This window comes from Pipistrellus hanaki (genome assembly GCF_964339955.1).
Source record: "Pipistrellus hanaki genome assembly, chromosome: 18".
Classification (NCBI taxonomy): Eukaryota; Metazoa; Chordata; class Mammalia; order Chiroptera; family Vespertilionidae; genus Pipistrellus; species Pipistrellus hanaki.
In genome coordinates, this window is record NC_140520.1 from 34,095,597 (window position 1) to 34,120,265 (window position 24,669).

A 24,669-nucleotide genomic window follows, 5' to 3' on the forward strand; every position below is an offset into this window, starting at 1 on the left:
CTGAGTTATTCAACCAAGTTTCTAAACTGGGGAAATGTCCATCAAATGGATATAGTTGTTGGGTACCACAGTGTCCAGCATTTCTCAGCACATTGCAGGTCAGGATTATAGGCTAAAATCTATTTGATGTGATTGGCAGAGTAATGAAATTGATGAGGGGGAAGTGAGGTTTTTTTTCTTTTCTTACCGCTGTGGTTCATATTTATTGGGCTTAGTTGCAAGACACGGCATTCTAGAGAGTTTGAGGTGTATAATTGATTTGGAGTTTTGGCATTAGCTAGATAGGGATTGATAAACTACAGCCTGTAGGCCAAGTCTAGCCTGCCACTGTTTTTATAAAGTTTATTGGAACACAGTCATGCCCCACCCATTTACATAGTATTTATGATTGCTTTTGTGCTACAGCAGTGGAGTAGTTGTGACAGAGATCCATTTGGCCTATGAAGCCTCCAATTTTTACTCTCTGGCCCTTGGCAGAAAAACATTTTGCTAGTCCATGACCTAGATCTTGGTCCTTGACTGTTAAGGTCCTCTTTCTGAGCTTGTGGTATGCTCTCACCTTTATGTTAATGTGATAGAATAGCGCCAAAATTGTCTTTATTTTTTTATATATTTTATTAATTTTTTACAGAGAGGAAGAGAGAGGGATAGAGAGTTAGAAACATTGATGAAAGAGAAACATCGATCAGCTGCCTCCTGCACACCCCCTACTGGGGATGTGCCCGAAACCAAGGTACATGCCCTTAACTGGAATCGAACCTGGGACCTTTCAGTCCGCAGGCCGATGCTCTATCCACTGAGCCAAACTGGTTTCGGCTTGTCTTAATTTTTAAATCATGATTTTAACAATAAATGCTAGGGGTTTGGCCTTTTATTTTTCCTTTTCCACAGAAGTGGTAGGTGTAGTATGTTATGCCAGTGGTTCTCAATCTTTTTAATGCCGCGTCCCTTTAATATAGTTCCTCATGTTATGGAGACCCCCAACCATAAAACTGCTAGCAGGGTCACCTAAGACCATTGGAAAACACATATATTTACATTACGATTCATAACAGTAGCAAAGTTACAGTTATGAAATAACAACGAAAATAATTTTATGGTTGGGGGTCACCACAACATGAGGAACTGTATTAAAGGGTCGCGGCATAAAAAGGTTGAGAACCACTGTTTTATGTCTTCTCACCACTCCAAATCTTAAACCAATTGCATTTGTGTATAGCAGTTCTGACCATTGTAGTTTGTAGGAGCAAATGGCTACACTGTTCCCCTTTATCGGCAAGTTCCTACTAGCCTAGTTGTTCTCACACTGTGTTCTTAGTTGAGGTGCTTTTTGAAAAGAGCTGTTTTTGTCTCCCAACTTTCGGTTACTACTTGAACCAAAGCACTTATATTATCAGTTTTCTGTATTGGGTTTTGTCTAAGAGTTCATTGGAAAAGGAGTTCCATTGCTACAAAGATTTTTAGAAAGTACTGCTCTAATCTAGATGAGTAAACAGTAAAGTGCTCTAGTCCTTTGAATTTTTAAACATTAGAGTGGTATTACAGTTGAAAAGCTCATACCAGAATCACCTATAGTTGGTCTCCCTTTCCTAACAGCCTTTACTTTTGGCAAGATAAAATTTCTATTTAAAAAAGAAGGCTGTTTTTTGATAGAATACAGTATCTAATTATAGGGGATTATATTACGTATTCAATACGACACAGTTGTTTTATAACTACCAACAGGGAGGGTCTAGAATCTAGAAGATGGTGAACTTGTTTCTCAGATATCAACTGTAGTACCTCCTCTTCTTACCATTTTTAAATTAATGGAAATAAGTCAGAATACCTATATTAACAAAAAGTGACCAAGAACTCATTCAAATGATCACAATTCCCACTTTTGTACTTCCTTCTGGATTCTTAGTAGGCCTTTCAGTTTAGAATTTGGGAGGTGGGAAGTAGTGGGAAATAGTCCAACTCCTTACCTACTATCCTAGTGATTTTATTCATTTATTTCTCCATCTTTTTCTGAGAGATAGCTATGCCAACTCTTGCAGGGATGGCTGTTCTTTTTCTTATATTTAGTTTAATTATTTACTGTAACTAATGAATTCCTGTCCAACAGAACTGAGCCTAAGGTATAAAGCATACTTTCCATACAGTTTGCCAATGCTTTGCCTCTTGAGAATTTATTATATTCTTAGATTCTCCATTTCTTCAGATCTGATGAAATAAGTACTTTTATTTGTGTGTGGCTTTGATCTTAGTCTTTTCAACTTCTTATCCAAGATTCCCTCTCAGAAAAAACTTTGACCAAAGTTGATTTCTGGGTCTTTTGATGTGACAGTTTCTTAGACTAAGGCAGGAAAATGCTTCTAATCACTATCCTGTTTCCTTCTTTGTTCCCCCCACCCCCCAACTACCCATGTTTCATTTACATGCAGGAAGCATGTCTAGCAGTCCAGAGGAGATGTCTGGTGCTGAAGAGGGGAGGGAGACATCCTCAGGCATTGAAGTCGAGGCCTCAGACCTGAGCTTGAGCTTGACCGGGGATGATGGTGGCCCCAATCGCACCAGCACAGAAAGTCGAGACACAGATACAGAGAGCTCAGGTGAAGACAAGGACTCTGACAGCATGGAGGACACTGGCCATTACTCCATAAATGATGAAAACCAAGTCCATGATCGCTCAGAGGAAGAGGACGAGGAAGAAGAGGAGGAAGAAGAGCATCCTCGGCGTCGTGTACAGCGCAAGCGGGCCAGCTGTGACCACGACTCATCAGATGATGAGAGGGCCTTGGAGGACTGGGTGTCCTCGGAGACATCAGCCCTTCCCCGACCTCGCTGGCAAGCTCTTCCTGCCCTTCGGGAGCGGGAACTGGGTTCAAGTTCCCGCTTTGTATATGAGGCTTGTGGGGCAAGAGTCTTTGTGCAACGTTTCCGCCTGCAGCATGGGCTCGAGGGCCATACTGGTTGTGTCAATACCCTGCACTTTAACCAGCGTGGAACTTGGCTGGCCAGTGGCAGTGATGACCTGAAAGTGGTGGTTTGGGACTGGGTACGGCGGCAGCCGGTACTGGACTTTGAGAGTGGCCACAAAAGCAATGTCTTCCAGGTGAGGCAGGGGAGCAGAATGGCAATTGAGGAAATCTGGCATGAGTTAGATGAATCTGAGCTGTTCCCTGTATTGAGAGCTGGTAGAAAGTTGCAGGATTTAGACATCAAACTTGATCCTTTCTTGGCTCTCATAATGCCTTAGAGGAGTTAAAGACCTATGGCAAGCTTTTCTTTCCTTGAGCATAAAGACTGTTGGAAGTCTCATTATACAATAGATAGAGTGCTTAGAAATTATCAGGAAGGAACCAGATGTGCTCTGGTAGGAGGCATACTGTGTAAGAGCAGAGACTTGAGCCAGACTGGTTGGGTTCAAATCCTAGCCCTGTCCTTCACTAGCTGTGTAATTTTTGGCAAGTTATTTAACCTCTGACTTAAGTTTATTTATCTATCATGTAGGTCTAATAACAGAGGATTATGAGGATTAAATAATGGAAGCTAAGCAGTTAGAACTGTGTCAGGTACTTAGTAAACATTTGATGTTAGTTAATGTTATCTGAAGATTTTACTCATTAGCGAAATACATCATATTGGTACTGACCATTTATCTCTAAGCATCTTCACTCCTTTCCCAACATCCCTTTAATTTACCTTTTAGCAAACTTTTCTTACTATTCTCTCCTGGTAGGTAGATTACTAGTTCACCTGAGTACTTACCCTGTAAGTACTCTTCCAGAGTCAAATGAAATGCTCTTTTATGTCAGAATTTTTTCCCCTTACTCTAACTTATGGAAGAAATTAGATTTGAATCAATTTTGTTAAAGCTGGCGAGCTAAGTTTTCATCTGTTGTGAAACAAGGGGGCGAGTTGGGGTTCTCATTTTTTTTTCTTATTCTCAAATTTATCTCCTGAATTTCTTTTGTGTGTGCCTTTTTCATTCTTAACACCCCAGGCAAAGTTCCTTCCTAACAGTGGTGATTCTACCCTGGCCATGTGTGCCCGAGATGGGCAGGTGCGGGTAGCAGAGTTGTCTGCCACACAGTGCTGCAAGAATACGAAGCGTGTGGCCCAGCATAAGGGAGCGTCCCACAAGGTAAGTAAATCTGCCCCGAAGGATGTGCAATTCAGCTCCTCTGTGGATCTCACCAAGGTCTTCTTGAATCTGTATTTAATGTAGTTACCTTCCTCTTCCCTTCTTTTAATCCTAAGATTTGTACATAAGAAGGGAGAGAAAGCAGCCACCATCCTAAACTTCTTGGAAGGCAAGTATTTGAGAGATCTGTAAATCTTGCAAATGCAATATTAATTGATTATACTTAATCCCTAAGCCAAACAGGAGTGAGTTGGAGATCATTGAGGTCTCCTATGCCTTCCAAACCTTTAAACTACTCTGATCACTATTGCTGGGAGCTCTATTTAGACCTGGGAATATAGACCAAATAGTCATGGTGGCAGCCAGTGAGGAGCTGCCTCGTCTCAGAGTAGGTACCATGTTCTTCAATGTCATGGAAAGACGATGGTCTGCTCTTAAAAGCCTAAGCAAATATATAGGTGTACCTGGAGTATCCGTTTCTAGATGGCTCAGGCAATGTGAAAATTATGTATTTCTTTGAATCTTAAGTGTACCTCCAAGTACACTCATTTTTAGAACTGAAAATAGGGAAATGAAACTTGGGCACCCTTTCTCTTCCCACCTAAGGGTGGGAAATTGATTTTATTTGTGAATGAGCCCTAATCTCTGATGTTTTCCTTTGGTATCACTGTCTGTTCAAATCCTTTGGGGACTTAGTTAAAATAGCAAATCACCTGTCCTTTTGACTTGTATAAACAAACTGTAAGTAATTTACACAGAACAAGAGAGGATGAACTTATTAAATTATCTCCTTTCCTGCTGAGACATTTTAAATGCAGCCCTTCTAAAGATAAAGGGATGAACTAAATAACCTCTAATTCCAATCTTTAGAAACCTCATCCTTGCCCTTTTTTTTCTTACAGTTGGCCCTGGAACCAGACTCTCCTTGTACGTTTCTATCTGCAGGTGAAGATGCAGTTGTCTTCACCATTGACCTCAGACAAGACCGGCCAGCTTCGTAAGTATGCTAGTAGTATTTTTACAGAACTGGCTCTCTTGGCCTTGAAAATATTCCACATGGCATAGGTGATGCTCAATTCTCTGGTCCCTCAGAATGGTCCCTTTGTTCCTATGAGAAGCAGATAAGGGTTTAGGAATTCCTTAACTTTGTTGATATTTGACTGTTCCTCAGAAGTGAAGTGCCATTCAGTCCTTTTGTTTCTAAATCAGAGTTCAGTTATCTTATTATATGTGGGCTTTAATAACTGTCCATTATCTTGTGTACCACTCAACTTACCCACAAGAAGAATTTACTCTACAAAGCAGCTTAGTGATGTGGTCCTGTGTAGTTCCAATTCAGTTAACGTATCAAAACATGTAAACAAATGATTAATTTTGAACAAAAATATTGGTATATATTGAACCCCATCATATCACAGCTCCTTTTTACATCGGTTTTAGATTCATGGGTAAATTATATTCTTTTTCAGCTGTGTGATATCATAGCATCTTGTTCGGATCCAGGCGTCTTTGTGTGTGTATGTGTGTTTTTTCTCACACACACGCACGCACATAGGAAATTCAAATAAAGAATATACAAAGACTACTGCAATTTTCATAGGTTCCTTCATTGTGTAATGGACTTCTTTAGGATCCTTTAAGATGCTAGCACCACAATGGACCATCTAACTCAGCTGGAAAAGATAATCAATTATATACTAAGATTTTTACTGCTCCACACATTTTAGTAAACCAAACTAAGCTGTTTTATTGCAAAAAAAAAAAAGAATATACAGACAAAATGCTCCCTCATGCACACCTCCCTGGCCCCCACTTTTCTGGCTGTTGGCAATCATTGTTAACAATTTTAAATACCTTTCCAATCCTTTTTGTTGTATACTTTTGTGTGTCTTAATATACTTTTATGCAATCCTTTTTGTATACTTTTCACCATAGATAGGATAGTTAATATAGAAACATGTCTACAGTTTGCTTTTTTCATAATATGTTGTATTTTGTAAATCTTTCTCTGTCAGACCATAAAGGTCTACTTCATATTTTAACCATGACATATATATTATAACATGGCATACTACAGTTTATTTAACCATGACCTTGTTGATGAATTATCTAGGTTATTATCTTGTTAGTCTTAAAAATCATTATCACATCTTGTATGTCAGTAGCAAAATTAAGGAATGTATGACACTGATTTATGTAGTATACAAGTAAAATAGTATAAATTAATTTAGGGAATATAAACTTAAGGCTGATTATTTTTAGACATAAGTATAGAAAAAGTTGTCTAGATTGTGGAAGAGTCTCAAAAATTACTTAAACGATAGAAATGTTTTAGGCTTGCAGAAAAGGTATACTGGTTATTTATATAAACCTTCAAGAGCATGAGTTTGGGAGCTATTTGGCTTATACTGGAAAAGGAATAGAACTGGGTGACAAGGGATCTGCTTTCCAGTGCTAGCCTGCAGTTATTCAGCGTTGAGAAAATAATTCAGTCTCTTGAACTGAATGATTTTTGTTATTTTCAGTTCGGAAGTTCTGTGGTTCTATGATTATAATGGAACATTAGCAAGTTTTCAAGAGGGGAGAGGAAGGGCAAAGATGCAAAAAATAATGAATTTATTTGGTCTGCTCTGGTGAAGAGTTGTGAAACAGCATGAGATCTTATCCTGTGGCTCAAGGTCAGAGGAAAAGTATTGTTAGGCCACAGGGAATGGGAATCTGGTTCTAGTAATGGCAGAGAACTCAGTTTTGGTAAGTCATTGAATTTGGAATGAAATGATAGCAGAAAATCTGGCTGAGAAATGACCAAAAATCTGGGTGACAGATGGGATAGAAACTAAGAGGGGAATGTAAGAGAAACTTCACGTAGGAGGATGCCCAAATTCTGGATTTGGGGAATAAGATACAGTGAGCCTTTAAAAAGGTTTGCTTTAGGGATTGAAGAAGTAGTAGAAGGCTGGAATGAGGTGGGGGCTGAATGTGAAGATTATGGCCAGGCATTGTGTGAAGTTGGCATAGGGGAATTTTTCTTTTGTGTATATACAGGGTGGGGCCAAAGTAGCTTGTTTTTGTATTGAAAATAATATAATAATCTATAATAATAAAAGCATACTATGCTAGTTAGACCAGGCAGCCTGATGACCTTCTGGACAAAGCCGGGCTGCAAGGGCCAAGGCAAGCCTCTGCGGCTGCGAGGGCTGAGCTCCTTGCATGAATTTGATGCATCGGGCCTCTAGTTAATAAAAAATGAAACAAGAATATACTTTGTTTTGGGTACTCACAACTGTAGACCTACTTTTGCCCCATCCTATATGATAGTTGAGTCTCTGGGAGCTGGTGAAATTGGCTAACATCTTAGGAAAAAAGTGGCATTTGGAGCTGTGGGTAAATACTCCTTCAGCCAGTGGAAACAAGTTTGAGATAGTCCTCAAAGGAATTTTTTGGTCTGATCTGTAATTATTTTTCCATTTTTGCTGGGAACATGCCTGCTCTTTAAAAAGTTGCAAATTTTAAGACAAAACTTGGTGGATTTCTTTCATATGGCTTCTTTTGTATGCTACTTCCCTCTGCCATAATTAATCTTTTTCATCACTTGAGGATATATTTTTATTGATTTTTAGAGAGGTAGAGAGACAGACAGAGAGAGAGAGAGAGTCATTGATCCGTTGCTTCCCGTATGAGTCCTGACTGGGAATGGAACCCACAACCTTTTGGTGTACTGTATGATGCTCCAGCCAACTGAGCCACCTGGCCAGGGCTGATTAATAATTTTATTTTGTTTTATTTGTTTATTTTATATATATATATATATATATATATATATATATATATATATATTATTTTTTTTAAAAATATATTTTATTGATTTTGTACAGAGAGGAAGGGAGAGAGATAGAGAGCTAGAAACATCGATGAGAGAGAGTCATCGATCAGCTGCCTCTTGCACCCCCCTACTGGGGATATGCCCGCAACCAAGGTACATGTCCTTGACCGGAATCGAACTCGGGACCCTTTAGTCCCCAAGCCGACGCTCTATCCATTGAGCCAAACCGGTCTTGGCCTGATTAATCGTTTTAATAGCACCATTACATATTCTCCAGAAAGCTCAAGGTACTCTATGCATTTTTCCATTGGGGGAGAGAATGTTTAAGTAAATAAATTGCAAGATGGAAAGATTAAGTTATATCAGGATTACATGACAGTAGAGTCAGTACTTCATAATCAATCCTCACAGTTTCTTCATTTTGCTTCCACATGGCAACCTTTATATTTGACCGTTTTGAAAATCCAAATTGTTAAGGAAATAGGATAGTCCTGTGAAAAGGAGCAGCCACTTTTCCCTGTCAGAAATCCAATTAATACCATCTCTTCTCTTGCTGGTGTGTTCCTGAAACTTTCTTGATACGTTTTCTGCCTAGTGTTTTTGAGGGGTGTGTGTGTGTGTGTGTGTGTGTGTGTGTGTGTGTGTTCCCTAATGACATTCCTTTTTAATGACCTCTGTACACTATTCTTTTAATGGAAGGCTGCAGAGATTTTTCAGAGCAAGTGAAATCTCTCCACTTTGCCTAGAGCAGGTCTTGGCTGAGGGGATGCTAAAAATCATTTCTTTATAAAAAGCTTGTTGTCAGGATTATATTTCAGTTTCCATAGCAACAGAAATGAGCAAAAGCTTAGATTAAAAAGAAAAGCTAAAACCCAGTTCTTTCCTTTCATGTCTTTCCTTTTCTATAAATTGACTAATCTTTATGATGTCATATTTGACCAGTTGGGTACTGAGATCTGGGAAGAGGATTCATAGTGCTACCCTTAAAGTAGGACAGATTATGGCTATTAGGCAGAATCTTCTGGGTAAAACTGAAATTGCATAGCATTTCCTCAGCCTGAAGCCCTGGTAAGGATCTCCTTTTTTTGGTGGTATGACGAGATGAATAATTTAGACATTATTTTCCAGATTTAAAAACCGCTGTTTTGCCCTAGTTGGCTCGGCTCAGTGGATAGAGCATCGGCCTGCGGACTGAGGAGTCCTGGGTTTGATTCTGGTCAAGGGTACATGCCCAGGTTGTGGGCTTGATTCCCAGTAGAGGGTGTGCAGGAGGCAGCCGATCAATGATTTTTCTCATGATTGATGTTTCTATCTCTCTCTCTCCCTTCTTCTCTGAAATCAATAAAAATATATCTTAAAAAACAAAAACAACATACCACTATCTTCAGCGTGATCACTTTGTAAGTTATATAAATGTCTAATTATGGGGTTGTACATCTGCAACTAACATAATATCGTATGCTAACTCTATAAAGAAAAAAAAATATATAACAGCTCAATCTTCATAAGAATTTTCTCCTCTCCTAATTTATTTCAGATAAGGGAAGAAGAATGCTGTTTTCTTTTGGATTTCCCCTATGCTAGAAAACTGTGGCTTGTCATTCTGTGTGCATTCTATTTATTTATTTTTGTTAATCTTCACAAGAGGATATTTTTCCTTTGAATTTTAGGGAGGGGGAGAGACAGAGAGATAAACATTGACATGAGAGAGACATATCAATTGGTTGCCTCCCACATGCACCCTGACCAGGGCCTGGGATCATGCCTGCAACCGAGGTACGTGCCCTTGACCAAATCAAACCCGGGGCCCTTCTGTCTGAGGGCCAATTCTTGATCCACTGAGCCAAACTGGTCAGGGCTGCTGTGTGCATTTTAAACACTGGATTTTTTTAAGTGACACTTTCCTGGAATGTAGGAGATGGACTCTGATCTCAAGGTCTTTTCTGTCCACTGTTTTTTTTGTTTTTTTTTTTAAATATATTTTATTGATTTTGTACAGAGACGAAGGGAGAGAGATAGAGAGTTAGAAACATCAATGAGAGAGAGTCATCGATCAGCCATCGATCAGCTGCCTCTTGCATACCCACTACTGGGGATATGCCCACAACCAAGGTACATGCCCTTGACCGGAATCGAACCCGGGACCTTTCAGTCCCCAAGCCGACGCTCTATCCATTGAGCCAAGCCGGTTTTGGCTTCTGTCCACTGTTTTGTGATTCATCTTCCCCCTCATTCCCTGCTCCCAGGTGATAAGGAACGTGTATTTATGAATGAAGGATGGAAAGATGTGGATAGTATTGTCTGTTTAATGTTGGGTTATCATGTTGGATTCCAGCTAACCTGGGAACTACCTGAGGAACAATACTTTTATATGCCTTTAACTTACACTTCTTGAGGAACACCAGAAAAATGACTTCACTCCAGTTTGTTTGTTTTGCTACATCCCCAAAGGAGCATTTAATAAATAAATGGGAAGGGGGTTTTCGCCTTATGTTCAAAACAAATATTACTCTCCCTGCTGTCACTTGCCATGACCATCTGTATCTTTGGGAGAATATAACTTTTATGCTTTTCTACTCTTAAAGGAAGCTGGTGGTGACAAAAGAGAAAGAGAAGAAAGTGGGGCTGTATACAATCTATGTAAATCCTGCCAATACTCACCAGTTTGCAGTGGGTGGACGAGATCAGTTTGTAAGGTGAGTCTGGCTTTTCTGTGTCTTTCAAAGGGTTTGAGACTCTGATGCGTTTTGTACTATCCCTTTGGAAAGGTGTGAATTGCCTAGGAATTCATTAACCACCATCTTGAGTTTTTTACTCTCTTCCAAAAGAGTTTAGCTCCTGGTGAGGTATTCTCCCTAATGTAACAGTCTCTGAGGGATGGCTTAACATAGGAATAATCAAGTTTTAAAGATCTTTGATGAATTGACCAAGGTCCCCACATAGCAGTTAAGGCATAATCTCAAGTGTTGTATTAGTAACTCCCACCATTTTCATACATAAGTTAACGTGCACTAACATGCTTTGAATGCTGGTTTATGGTATGGAAATGATGTGACTTTGGAGTACTTGGAATACAATGCTCCCATTGTCTTAAATCACTTTTCTTTGTAGTGATATTTTTGTTACTATGAATATCTGTTGTAACCCTGGCTATTAATGTATATATCCTAAGGAAAATGGACTTCATGGATTTAATTTCCAGGTACATCAATTAGTTTCCTTCTGGTCCTTAGCCATAAACTGTATTCCAACCCTGTCCAATTGGCTTATTTTAACTATGTATTTATTTTGTTGCTGAGGGATTTCAGTTTGAAAAGGAGGAGGAGAGAGGATCACTAGAGAATTGAATGGCTTTTTGTTTTCCTTTCCTAATGGTGGGTAAAAAAGCATTATCTTCCTTTAAATGAGAGCACATTTTTATAACTATATTCTGAAATTAATTTTATTTATAAGAAAGGTAATAAGAAGAAGGATAAAGAGTGTTAGCTACTAAGGAACACAGAATAGTCCATACTCAAATATTAAATTTAAAAAAATATGTATTTTATTGATTTTTTTTACAGAGAGGAAGGGAGAGGGATGGAGAGTTAGAAACATCGATGAGAGAGAAATATCAATCAGCTGCCTCCTGCACACCCCCTACTGGGGATGTTCTTGGAACCAAGGTACATGCCCTTGACTGAAATCGAACCTGGAACCCTTCAGTCCACAGGCTGACGCTCTATCCACTGAACCAAACTGGTTAGGGCCGAATATTAAATATTTTTTACTGGTTTACTGACTTGCTGAAGTTTATGTGGCTAAGTGACATTTGAGATCTGTGATTTAAACTTAATGTAGAAGGAAAACAACTTGATTAGCAGGTAATATATATTTGCTGAAGAGTAGTAATTGGTAATACAACAGTTTTGTGGTTTTTTTTAATTTTTAAAAAATATATTTTTATTGATTTTTTTTACCAAGAGGAAGGGAAAGGGATAGAACAGCTATGAGAGAGAAACATCCATCAATCAGCTGCCTCCTGCACACCCTCTACTGGGGATCGAGCCTGCGACTAAGGTACATGCCCTCAACCAGAATCAAACCCAGGACCTTTCAGTCCATGGCCCGATGCTCTATCCACTGAGCCAAACCGGTCAGGATTATTTTAATTTTTGTATTTATTGACTTGAAAGAGAGGAAGAGAGGGGGAGAGAGAGAGAGAAAGAGAAACATAGATTTGTTGTTCCACTTCTTTATGCATTCATTGATTGAATCTTATATGTACCCGACAAGGGATCAAACCTGCAACATTGGCATATTGGGGTGACACCCTAAACAAATGAACTGCCCAACCAGGACCCTATTTCTCTTTTTTTGCTCTGGTTCATTCATTTCCTGGATATTCTCTTTATGTAGGATATTAAACAAGGGATTGTCGAGAATATAAGCATAAACTGACTCATTTATCTAGCATTTACTGAATATCTGCATGTGCTAGATACATCGTTAGTCTCTGCTTTCAAAGAGGATTCTGGAGAAACCTGTGTGAGGATTACAAATACTAATAAACCCAGTATTACTTATCTAGTAAGTGGCAGAGTTAGTATTTGAACTCAGGCCAGACTCCTTAAATGTAGTAAAAACCATTCCACGGAGGAAGTATTAAAGACAAATGGGAAATTAGTATTTCCGTGGACAGTATGTTTAGAGATAGCAAGATGTGATACGGTATGTTTACGGAGAGCATCGTTTTTACTTGTTTTGTATAATGTATGGGATCTTTGAGAAGAAGTAGGCAGCCATACTAAGGAGTTTAGACTTTTTTTTTTAGTAGAAAATAAAAAACTACAAAGAGATTTAAGCAGGAAATTTATATAAAATTTTGCATTTTAGACATAATTCTAAACTGAAGACAATATAAGCAAGGAAATTGGTTTAGGAGGATACTACATATCATGCAGGCAAAATTTGATTAAGGATGGAGAAAATAGATGTAGTCAAGAAATACACCCAGTGAATCTAATTGACAGGAAGGAAATTAGTTCTATAGGAGAGAAAGTACTTGATTTCTATCTTGATCACTTAAATTAGGGTAATGCCATTAACAGAGATTTAGGGGAAAGGGTAAGTTTAGAATGAGTTTAATTTTAGAAGAAGGAAAATGAATTTACTTTGGGCATCTCATAACTTCAGTTGGCACATAGATATACATCTGGAGCTCAGAAAAAGTTTGGGCTGGAGAGTTAGGTTTATGAGACGTGTTCATAGAGGGTAGTTAAAGCATTGACAATGGAATTTGATCACTAATGGGAAGTATTGATCAGTCTTCTCTCCCCCATCTCCCTTTGAATCTCTGGCCTCTTTGAGAATATACGGAGAACTATGATCCCATCTCTCTGGAAAATATATATAAGTACAGTTTCTGGATGTTCACATACTACTTAGATGCTAGTTAAAATTTCCTTATATAGCCGAAACGGGTTTGGCTCAGTGGTAGAGCATCAGTCTGCGGACTGAAAGGTCCCGGGTTCGATTCCGGTCAAGGGCATGTACCTGTGTTGCGGGCACATCCCCAGTAGGAGGTGTGCAAGAGGCAGCTGGTCGATGTTTCTCTCTCATTGACATTTCTAGCTCTCTCTCTCCCTTCCTCTCTGTAAAAAAATCAATAAAATATATATTTTTAAAAAATTTCCTGATATAGAGTCAGGAGAACTTAAGACTAAACCTCTGTGGAAGGTCAGTATTTAAGGGATAGACAAAGGAGGACAGGCCCATGAACAACATACAGGAGTGGTTGGACATCAAGGAAGAAAAGTGTTTTAGGTGAGGGAGTAATGAACAGTCAGGACAAGAAAGGCTGAAAGTATCTTGTTGGCATTGGCAATTTGGTTACTGATGACTTTAGCCAGAGAAGCTCAGTGGTGAATTGAGAGCCAAAGCTAGGTGGGTATGGTGTAAGAAGTGAATAGGAAGTGAGGAAGTGAAAATATTGAATGTAGATTGCTCTTTTCATAATTTGACTCCAAGGAAAGGACAATCAGTAGAAGGAGAATTTTTAGAAAATGGACAGACAGTAATGAGGAAGAGGTTAAGAATGGACTAATCACCAAAGTCATTGGAGGAATGAGATTAAGAGCAGCTGTGGAGGCTCTGAGATTGAAGAATGATGGGTGAGGTCAGAGATTGGAGCTGTCTTTTTTTGTGTGTGTTTAAAGTATATTTTTATTGATTTCAGAGGGGGGAGGGGTAGGGGAGAGACAGAAACATCTCTCTCATCAAAGGGCTGATGAGAGAGAATCATCAGCCCTCTTCCCCCCAATGGGGATCAAGCCCTTAACCCAGGCATGTGCCCTTGACTTGAATCAAACCTGGACCCTTCAGTCTGCAGGCCAATGCTCTATCCATGGAGCCAAACTGGCTAGGGCTGTCTTGTTCTTTACGGTATTTTAAGCACCTAGCATAATATTTGGGACATGATATGTGTCATAAACATTTGAATGAATGATTAAAGTTTGGATTGGAGAAATTAGGGAAGGTGAAGATAGTTTGGTGCTTGATGGGAATGAAGGAAGGAGAGATTAAGTTTTTGATATTTTATTTATTTTTAAAAATATATTTTTGTTTCAGAGAGTAATGGAGAGGGAGAGAGAGATAGAAACATCAGTGATGAGAGAGAATCATTGATAGGCTGCCTCCTGCACGCCCCCCTCCTGGGATCTAGCCCACAACCCAGGCATGTGCCCTTGACCAGAATCGAACCCAGGACCTTTTAGTCCCCAGGCCAATGCTCTATCCACTAAGCCAAACCAGCTAGGGCAGTTTTGACATTTTAATTGCTTCTCCCACCACAGGATTTATGACCAGAGGAAAATTGATGAGAATGAAAACAATGGAGTACTCAAGAAATTCTGTCCTCATCACCTGGTAAGAGTCATGAAGGGCCAATGGCTCTAGGCTTCCCTGACTCGACCCCAAGGCTAATCCCAAACTTATTGATATAGTGGGAAGAGCTTGGACTTTTGAATCAGACACCTGGATTTGAGTCCTGGCTCCACCACTTACCAGCTTGTGATCTTGGGCACTCACCTCACCTCTGTTGGTCAGTTTTCCTACTGGCAACATAGAAGTAAATGCCTTGTACCATGATAGTAAGGCTTAATGAGTCAGTGGATATCTAAAGTGGCTAACACACGGAAGACAGCCAACAGAAAGCCCTCTCCCCCAGAGATGGTTACGTCTCATTGGTTGTATTCCTCTCTGTGTCTCTCTCTCAATCGCTGGGAGAACATTAGGGGAGTTTGAAGGAAACCTTTTTTCCTGAAGATGGTATAACAAATGGGGGGTGGGGGTGGGGCATCAGTCAGAATCTGCTCCTTATTGCAGGTGAACAGTGAGTCCAAAGCAAACATCACCTGTCTTGTGTACAGCCACGACGGCACAGGTACGTGAGCAGGGCCCAGCTCCTAGGCTGGCATGCCCCCTCTGTCTAGGAAGCTGCTGAACAGTGAGGCATGTGCCCGGTAGTGCTCACCACTGTGCTAGAGCTCCAGGTGGAGAGGCTGGGAGTGGTTGCTGATGGTGAGCACACAGGGGAGGATGCAGCAGAGGACCCTGGGAGATGCCAGGACCACTTGGGGAAGGTTGCAGATGAGAGGTGACAGGCCTGTCCTTAAGTCTAGACCACATGCCTGAGCAGGTGCTTAAGCCTTGACTTGTTCCTAAGTTGATGGGTGTGATCTCGAGCATTCTGCTACCCCTTTGTAGCAGCGTGTTCCTAGTCTGCTTGAGACACCTGACTCGCCTGCTGTTCCAACTGAGTAAGATGGGTGTTAATATACATGGGTATTAGGAGGGGGCACTACTGGCAAGAAGCCCCACCCCTACCCCCAGCTCCCGATCCCAGCTTTTTTTTTTCAGCCTTCGCCTTCACTGCTGTGTGCTTGTTCTTGGCAGAGCTCCTGGCCAGTTACAATGATGAAGACATTTATCTCTTCAACTCCTCTCACAGTGATGGGGCCCAGTATGTTAAGAGATATAAGGGCCACAGAAATAACGCTACAGGTGAGGCTGTCTTTCTGGGTTGTGGTAGCCAAGCCTGCTGGCTTGGAGAACCAGTGTCTCATTCGGGTTATGCCAATAGGGACTACCTAAAGGAGTGGACTGCCTGCCACTGAGAGCTGTGGGAGGGGATCCCTGTTGGGCTGGAGTTGTTGTGGGCCTACTTTGCTAGAGGAGAGAGGGTTTGGGGGCATCTCTCACCTCTGCCATTACTTGGTTTGAGCATAAGGAGACCGGGCTGTTTTTCTTATGGTTTCAGTTAACTTCAGGATTGAAGGGCTTGTTAAGGAAGCCTGGAAAGCCCTCCTCAGTCAGTGGCACTGAGTGCTGACAAGAGGATGGCTCTGTACTTCTAGAGGGAGGAGGAGGAAATGATTCTTTTGAATGAGGCAGAGGAGGAGGAATAGTGTAGTACCTCACCCAAGTTTGCAATGAAGTTTGTCTTTTTTTGTTCTGTCTTATTCTTTGCTGCACAGTGGAGTCATGTGATACTCTTTTAAAAACACCGGTGCCTCTTTCCCATCCCCAGGCATCCTGATGTAAGTGGTAGGGATGTGACCTGATTGGGATGTTAAAAGCCCTTTACGTGATTCTAATGTGCAGAAAAATTGGGGAATCGCTGCTCTTTGTTATTGTTACCATGCCTAACATAGCTGTCATAGTTTTTATTTGGAAAGAGCAGTCAGTTTTCCTTTTTCTCTTGAGCTGGTGAGAAGAGAGGGATCAAAGAAGGAGTGCCAGTCCCATTTCTGATAAAAGCTTGGGACTCCTGGCTTCTCTCACTAACTGAGAGAGTGGAGCCCGTTGTGCAGAGTCTTGGTAACAAGCACAGTTTAGATGCTGCTTTAGGCGATTAGACTGATGTGTACCTCCATCAGTCTCAGGTCAGCTAATGACTCAGGAAGCGTTGATAAGGTACCGTGAAGTACACGTCCCAAGAATAATCCTAGGGCATAGGACAGAGCTGTCTAGAAATAGGCAGAGCTGAGGTGATTCAGGTTGGGACAGTAAGGCATTAGTGAGTCCTGTGGTTGCTCGAAAGAGTGTGGAATGATGAGACTTAGGCTATTGCTAGGGACTACTAACTCCTCAGCCCTTGGGTCTCTGGGAGAAATAGTCTCAGGGACTGGTATTATTATTATTGTTATTATTATTATTTTAAATATTTTATTGATTTTTTTTACAGAGAGGAAGAGAGAGATAGAGGGTTAGAAACATCGATCAGCTGCCTCTTGCACATCCCCTACTGGGGATGTGCCTGCAACCAGGGTACATGCCCTTGACCGGAATTGAACCCAGGACCCTTGAGTCCGCAGGCTGACGCTCTATCCATTGAGCCAAACCGGTTTCAGCTGGTATTATTCTTGTTATCACTATTATACACACGTATTCTCCTGATTGTTCTATGAAAATGAAAGGCATTCTTTGGCTCTTAGCTGTTTTAGAGTTTGTGACTAACTAAATTCTCTCTGAGGTAAAGGCCTGATGCCAACAGTCATGTGGTTTATTCCCTCATTTATCATTTCAGTAAAAGGCGTCAATTTCTATGGCCCCAAGAGTGAGTTTGTGGTGAGCGGTAGTGACTGCGGGCATATCTTCCTCTGGGAGAAATCATCCTGCCAGATCGTTCAGTTCATGGAGGGGGACAAGGGAGGCGTGGTGAGTATGGTGTGCCTGGTGGGCTGGCTCCCTACTCTCTCCAGTCAGTAAGGTAGGTTTTGGCAGGGCCTCTGAATTCTCACTGACAACATGATAGCATGTCTTAGAGGACCGCTGAGTTTTCAATAGGCTATTTCCTTCCTTTTCCTATCTTTGCCCCTCTAAGACATGGCTTATTGAAAAGAGAAATGGATCTTAGGGAAGAACCTCTGGCCTGAATGAGGTATCGCTAGCCATGAACCTTTGGCAAAAGGAAAGCATGAAAGTTGAGTGGATACCATCCTATATAATGCCAAAGACGTCTCCATCTCTTATCCCTTCCCAGGAGCTAATAGTGATTTTAGCTAGATTCTGGATCAATGGATATAAATTGGGAGGATCATTTTTTTCAGATAATCAGGAAAATCAGAAAAAGGTCTGTATATTAGATAATATGGTATTCAGTGTTAAATTTATTTGATGATGTGATAGTATTCTATTTATGTAGGAGAATATCCTTGTACTTAGGAGATACATATTAAGTATTTAAGTGTGAAGTGTCATGCTTATATTCAAATGGCTACAAACACACAATATATATGAGAGAGCAAATATGGCCATAATTTTTTTTAAAGAAAGATTGGGCATCCTGCTTTACAAACCATGATCACATCAGTCTGCTTATCCTTTGAATTCTCCAGACAATCTCCATAGAGATATGGCACAAAGGAAGCATGAGGATCCTGAGTTGGGGAGTGAAGCATGGTTAGCTCTTAAGATGTATCTGGCTAACCATATACACTGAGTGGCCAGATTATTGTGATCTCTGAGCGCATAATAACCTGGCCAATCAGTGTATTTGTATCTCAAATGAGTACCGAAAGTGTTCTAGACTTTTACTGGAGATCAACTACCTATTTGCCCTGAGCTTTCTATCAGCAAAGGGGAATACTGATCAGTTGCATGATTTATTTCAGGGGTCCTCAAACTTTTTAAAGTGGGGGCCAGATCACGGTCCCTCAGAGAGCTGGAGGGCCGGACTATATGAACTACTAATTCCTACTGTAACACCTCGGCTGCGCTCACTGCCCAAAAAACCTGGCGGGCTGGATCAGACTCCTCTGCGGGCCGCATGTGGCCCGCGGGCCGTAGTTTGAAGACCCCTGATTTATTTGAAATCAAATAAGTGAGGTACTCAAGAGAAGTACACCGAGCCAAAACCAGTTTGGCTGTGGTAGAGCGTCGGTCTGTGGACTGAAAGGTCACGGGTTCGATTCCAGTCAGGGGCATGTACGTTGGTTGCGGGCACATCCCCAGTAGGGGGTGTGCAAGAGGCAGCTGGTCGATGTTTCTCTCTCATCGACGTTTCTAGCTCTCTATCTCTCTTCTTTCCTCTCTGTAAAAAATAAAATAAATATTTAAAAAAAAAAGAGAGAGAGAAGTACACCGAGTGGCCAGATGATTATACGTTCAGAGAACATAATAACCTGGCCACTCAGTGTATATTTTTCCTTTTTTAAGACCCAGAGTCACAAGGAAGTTGATTAGCTTTCTCTTGTAAGGTTTTTTGGACTGCAGAAGATATGAGCGAGACTCTTTGGGAGACTACATTACTGGCTACCCAAGAAAGTCTGGTTTAGAGCCTCTAAGGCACATGTGTCAAACACAAGGCCCACGGGCCAAATCCAGCCCGCCAGGCCTTGCAATGTGGCCCGCACCGTGCTGTCATCACTGCACTCCGCTGTCAGTTTATGACATTGTCAGTTTATGACTGTTCAGTAAACCATTCGGCCCGCGATTTAGGCTGGATTTTAGATTTTGGCCCCTTCTCTGATTGAGTTCGACACCCCTACTCTAAGGAATGGCTGAGTCAGCTTAGTCTCTTCCTTTTCATCCTTCTGAGCTGTGTGGAGAGCTGCCATCCCTTGATGAGGTTTACCCAGAGAATGGTGTTAGAATTTAGAACAGTTTCTTGCAATTGGAACCCCATTCCTTCTGTGTGTTTCTTGCCCTGGTGTGAGGCTATTTGAGATTTTTCTTCTGGTTTCCTCTAAGTTTTTTTGACCTGGAATCAGTAGTTATTCAAGACTTTTATGGCCTGAATATAAGTGAAGAGGAATCTAAAACTTGAAGATGTGTCTGGTGCCTGCTTCATTTTCTTTATTTAAAAAAAATTTTTTTTAATTGATTTCAGAGAGGAAGGGACAGGGAGAGAGATAAAACATCAATGATGAGAGAATCATCGATTGGCTGCTTCCTGCACGCCCCGCACTGGGAATTGAGCTCAAAACCCGGGCATGTGCCCTTGATCGGAATCGAACCCAAACCCGAGTCCGCAGGTCGGCGCTCCATCCACTGAGCCAAGCCTGTTAGGCCACCTGCTTCATTTTCTATTCTTAAGTCCTCATCTGTAATCTGCAGTGAACAGACCCAAAATAATGGAGTCTTAATGAGAATTCTATAACAGGCATATAGTCAGAAGGAAGTCACAAGGGGCCAGTGAGTCTGTTCTTGATTATAAATTGTCTTGAATTCCATTCCAGAGATGCAGAACTGCGCTTGTCTGTCCTCCAAAATCACTTTCCAGGCCAGTTTGCTTTCAGCTCAGCCACTATTAGGATTTGATGATTAATCTAGTGCCCCGATGGAAAGGGTACTTGCTTGAGTTTGGGTGGTCATGTGAGTGAGGGACTAGACCAAGAGGTATAGAGACTGCACCTACAATGCTTTTCCTGGCTTATTCTCACCTCTGTAAGCTGAATGATTCATGTGATCCTCACTGGGCTACTTCTGTTGTTGTTTTTTCTTAATCTCCCAGCAGAGGGGTCCCCAGGCACCAACCTCAATGCAGACTGATAGCAGGTCTGTATCATCAAGTATAATATTAGAATCAGAGGGATCTTAGAAATGATCGTCCACATTTGCCTAGGTCTCTTGACCCTGTTTTTGCCTCAAACTGCAGTCTTTTCTTTGTTGCCATTCAGGGACAAGGGTTGGGGGTGATGTCAAAGGACAACTAAGGCCAAGCTCCTTTCTCTGCTCCAGCATTATTGACCAGATAAGTCTTGGCATTCAGGCAAGGTCTGGTGAAGTGCTCAGGTATCCTGATCCAGAAACGATTGGCTCCTTCAGCAGGCTCCAGCTTAAGTACATAGTGTAATTTATTCTGTTGTTTCTTCTGCCATTGGCTTTGTCCTTAGCCTTAAGTTCCAAGGAATTTCTCCCCTATGCTTTTTAAATTTTCTGACTTGTTCAAGCAGAGCTAGGTCAGAGGAGAGGGACTCACAAGGTAAGATCAGTGAGTTCAAGGTTTGTGTATGTAAGCAGTCATATAGCTTTTGGTAATGCTCCTGGGCATTGGAGTTTCTATCTTGTGGCTCCTCATGTTCAAGATGCTGGAACCTCTGCACACTCGCTGAAGGAGACCAAATATAAAGTGCAAAGGAGAGAAATGGGGCTTCTACTTTACACGTAGGCTCTTTTCTGAGCATTTTGTTTATTTGTAAATGGAAAACAAAAGAAGATGAGAAGTCTGTGGGTCAGTTTTATTTTCCATGCTGGCCCCAGCTTACCCTCATCTGCTCTGCAAGGTCAGGAGAGGCAGAGAAGGTTGGTCCAGAGAGAACAGAGAGAGCCTTTGCCAGGAATTGTCTTCATGGACTGTTGGGTGGCTGTATGGCTGGGTGGGTGAGAGGAGGCATGACTAGGACCACACTTCTTCATTCTTGGTGCCTTTCCTGTCTACTCTTCACCTGACTACAAGGCTGAAAATGTTTTAGCAGCTCCATCTGGACCAGCACTTCTAGTGGGCATGGGAGCGCCCTGCCCTTGTTAGGAAGGCTAAAGTTTCCAAGTCAGACAGCAGGGGGCAGGAGGGCCTGGGACAGGAGGAAGCTGCCTAAGCCAGGGACCTGCCTGCCTGCCCTAGCCTGCTCAGTGAGTACAGCTAGAGGGTGGTTGAGATTGAGGCTATGGCTGCCCTGAGAAGCTGCTCTGGTGCACTCTGCCACCCGAGAGCTAGGCCTACTGTGTGTTTAGGGCAGGTGTCAGGATGCTGGCCCCTGAAATGTGCAGGGTTCCCAGGCAGACATGAATGTACCTCCATTACCCCACCTCCCCACCTCAGCCTCTCCCAGCCTATGCCTCCTCCTGTTCGAGTACATGGTGCCAAATGAGGGGAGTTGTTCTTTGACTGTTCTCTGCTGCTTCATTTTTTAAAAATCTGTTTGCCACTTGGTGAAAGCCCCTGAGATGGTTCTTTCCAGTCTTGCGTAAGTTGGAGCTGTGGACTCTATAGTGAATGAGATTATCTGGACCTCATTGCCTTTTTTTGAAGCCAGCATTAAGCTTGGCCAGTCACTTGCCCACCTCTAGGGCTATTTCTGGGGATGAGGCCACCCCTGCCTATACGTAGGAAATGAGAAACGGGCCTGGTCTTTTACCCAGTCTGTGCTCAGAGTTCCTTCCGCCTCCGGGCTCTGGCTTAGCCTCATCATGAGTGAGCCTGCCTTTCCGGTAGCCTCTCAACCCTGCTCAGGGAGAGTTATTTGGCTCACGGTGAGTAGTGGTTTTTAAAACATATTTCCCCGTACCCCTGAGCCTGAGCTTTCCTCTCCTCCTGACTAGGTGAACTGTCTTGAGCCCCACCCTCACTTGCCTGTGCTGGCAACCAGCGGCCTGGACCATGATGTCAAGATCTGGGCACCCACAGCTGAAGCTTCTACTGAGCTTATAGGGCTAAAGGAAGTAAGTGTTTGACTACAAAAGTTCTTTCTACTTATCTACGCGGAGTTTTCGTTGTTATAGGAAGAATAATTCGCTGCCCAGTTATCCAAAAGCACTGCTCTGATCCCTCTCCCCTGCATGCCTGTCCTGCCGCTCTAGGAACAGTCCCGGTCTGGCATGAAGGTTTGAAGTGTCTCTGGCTCATGCCAGAGTGGGGGCAGGGGACATTTTTTAGGAAGAATCATTCTATTTAAAGTTTCCGCCTTCTCAGCGGATGGACCTGGGCACCCTTTCGTAACCTAATCTAGTTCCACTTCAGCTTGGCAGTTCTAGGGGAAGTCTTTATTAGAGAGAACACCAGCCTTTTCTGACCAGGTCCAGGATCGCCATCCATTACATCCCCCATGTCCCTAACCCTGTTTCTGCTCCAGGTGATTAAGAAGAACAAGCGGGAGCGGGATGAAGACAGCTTGCACCACACTGACCTGTTTGACAGCCACATGCTCTGGTTCCTCATGCATCACCTGAGACAGAGACGCCATCACAGGGTAAGCGGGAGTGGGAAGGGAGCTCCCAGGCCCCATTGCTCACTTCCTCGCTGCTTTAAAGAGCCACCGGGCGGTCTTGGCTGGGCTTCCTATTCATTGTCCCGCATTCCCATCAGAGCCCTGAGGTAGCCTTGGCAGAGCCACTGGCAAAAATGAGTGGCATCTGCTTTTTCTCCATTGCCATTCATGCACAGTGATGGCTCCAAAAAGACAAGGTCATGAGGGTGGGGAAGGATTTGAGAAGAAGGAATGTCTCAGGGAGACCCTTCTGTTTTACTTCTCATGCCAGAAGAGGCCTAGGGTGGGGTAAACGATGGCATTTGGCTTGTTGCCTGCTTTTGTAAATAAAGTTTTATTGGAACACAGCTATATCCATTCATTTATGTATTGTCTGTGGCTACAACAGCAGAGTTGGCATAGTTTAAAACAGCTATATGGCCCAAGAGTCTAAAATATTTACTGTCTGGCCCTTTAAGAAAAATTCTGCTGACCCCTGGCCTAGAGTATCTGAATTATGTAGCTAAGATCTAACAGGTTTGTGGTTCAGGGAAGTTACTGACAAGCCTTTCCCATTCTACAGCGCTGGCGAGATCCTGGGGTCGGGGCCACAGATGCAGACTCTGATGAGTCTCCCAGTTCCTCAGACACATCGGACGAGGAGGAGGGCCCCGACCGGGTGCAGTGCATGCCGTCCTGAGGCCTCGTACCCAGGAGGGGCGGGCTGGGCTGCCAACCTGATCCTGCCTGGGAGCCCTTTCCTGTCCTTAAATTCAGCCGAAACGCACTTTGGACTTTTTGCTTTAGATAAAAGGAAGAATCCCAGGAGGACAAACCAGAGAGGAGTGAACCCACCGAGTCCTAGGAGTGAGGTTGGGCCCTGGAAGGGGCTCCCCGGAAGGATGCATAGGACTCAGTAGAAATGCCTCTCCCCAAAGCCTTTTGGGGGAGTGGGAAAGGGAGCCTATTTTGTTACCTGGTTTGGGATAGGAGTGGGGTTTCCTTTTCTTTAATCTCCCTTGTTTGTTGGGTGGGGGTTTGGGGATATAACTGGCTGTTCAGTACCAAGGAGCCAGGGGGGGGTGGTAGAAGTTCCACTCTCTCTTTGGTTTAGGTTTTTGACCTTTTCCCCCCTTTATTGTTAAAAAATCTATGACAGTTATATTATCCCCCGCCCCTTCCTCCGCCCTCCCCACCCCAGGATCTGTTTTCCCGGGAAGTCCTTAGAGCCCCTTACCATCCCACACTCTTCACTTTCTTTCCACCCATTCATCCTCTGTACTTATCACAGTGTTTTGCACTTGATTATGTATCCTTTACTCTCTTCTCTTCATCCCATCACCCCCTAATATCTGGTGAGGGAGGTTGGTGGGACGTGGGAAGAGGGGCAGAAGTGGAGGAAGAATAGGAAGGATGTTACCTCTTCTGTTACTTTAAAAAAAAGTTGTTTGGTGGCAGCAATCTCCCTGTCCCTATCACTGTTAGAAGCCTAATTTTATATCTATTATAAATATATTAAAAAGCAAGTCAAATCTGGATGTATCATGTTAAAATTATTGTTAAAGTTTAAATACCTACCTATTCTCTCGGATTGCAATAAAGGGGCTTACAGGAGAGAGTGATGGAGAGCAATGATGGTGGAGGGGACAGCCTACTCTCTCGGTACGGCCATTAGAGATTGGGGCTAACGTTGGGTTGTGAGAGGCTCAAGAATGGAAGGATTCTCATTCCCTGCTCTCATTGTTTCGGGGTGGGGAAACAGGAAATGG

General features: G+C 42.4%; 1 protein-coding gene across 6 annotated transcripts in view; it reads left to right on the forward strand.

Moving 5' to 3' along the window:
- DCAF8 (DDB1 and CUL4 associated factor 8) overlaps positions 1 to 24,436 on the forward strand; it is a 45,662-nt gene extending 21,226 nt beyond the window's left edge. For all 6 annotated transcript variants that reach the window (XM_084865878.1, XM_084865876.1, XM_084865877.1 and 3 more), the window contains exons 4-14: positions 2,427 to 3,097; positions 3,989 to 4,129; positions 5,032 to 5,126; positions 10,538 to 10,648; positions 14,786 to 14,858; positions 15,318 to 15,375; positions 15,888 to 15,995; positions 17,521 to 17,651; positions 22,257 to 22,376; positions 22,787 to 22,903; positions 23,484 to 24,436. In XM_084865878.1, the coding sequence (XP_084722004.1) occupies positions 2,427 to 3,097; positions 3,989 to 4,129; positions 5,032 to 5,126; positions 10,538 to 10,648; positions 14,786 to 14,858; positions 15,318 to 15,375; positions 15,888 to 15,995; positions 17,521 to 17,651; positions 22,257 to 22,376; positions 22,787 to 22,903; positions 23,484 to 23,600 (1,742 nt within the window). In that variant the 3' untranslated portion in view covers positions 23,601 to 24,436. The remainder of the gene's footprint in view (positions 1 to 2,426; positions 3,098 to 3,988; positions 4,130 to 5,031; positions 5,127 to 10,537; positions 10,649 to 14,785; positions 14,859 to 15,317; positions 15,376 to 15,887; positions 15,996 to 17,520; positions 17,652 to 22,256; positions 22,377 to 22,786; positions 22,904 to 23,483) is intronic.
- Positions 24,437 to 24,669: the final 233 nt, after the last annotated feature.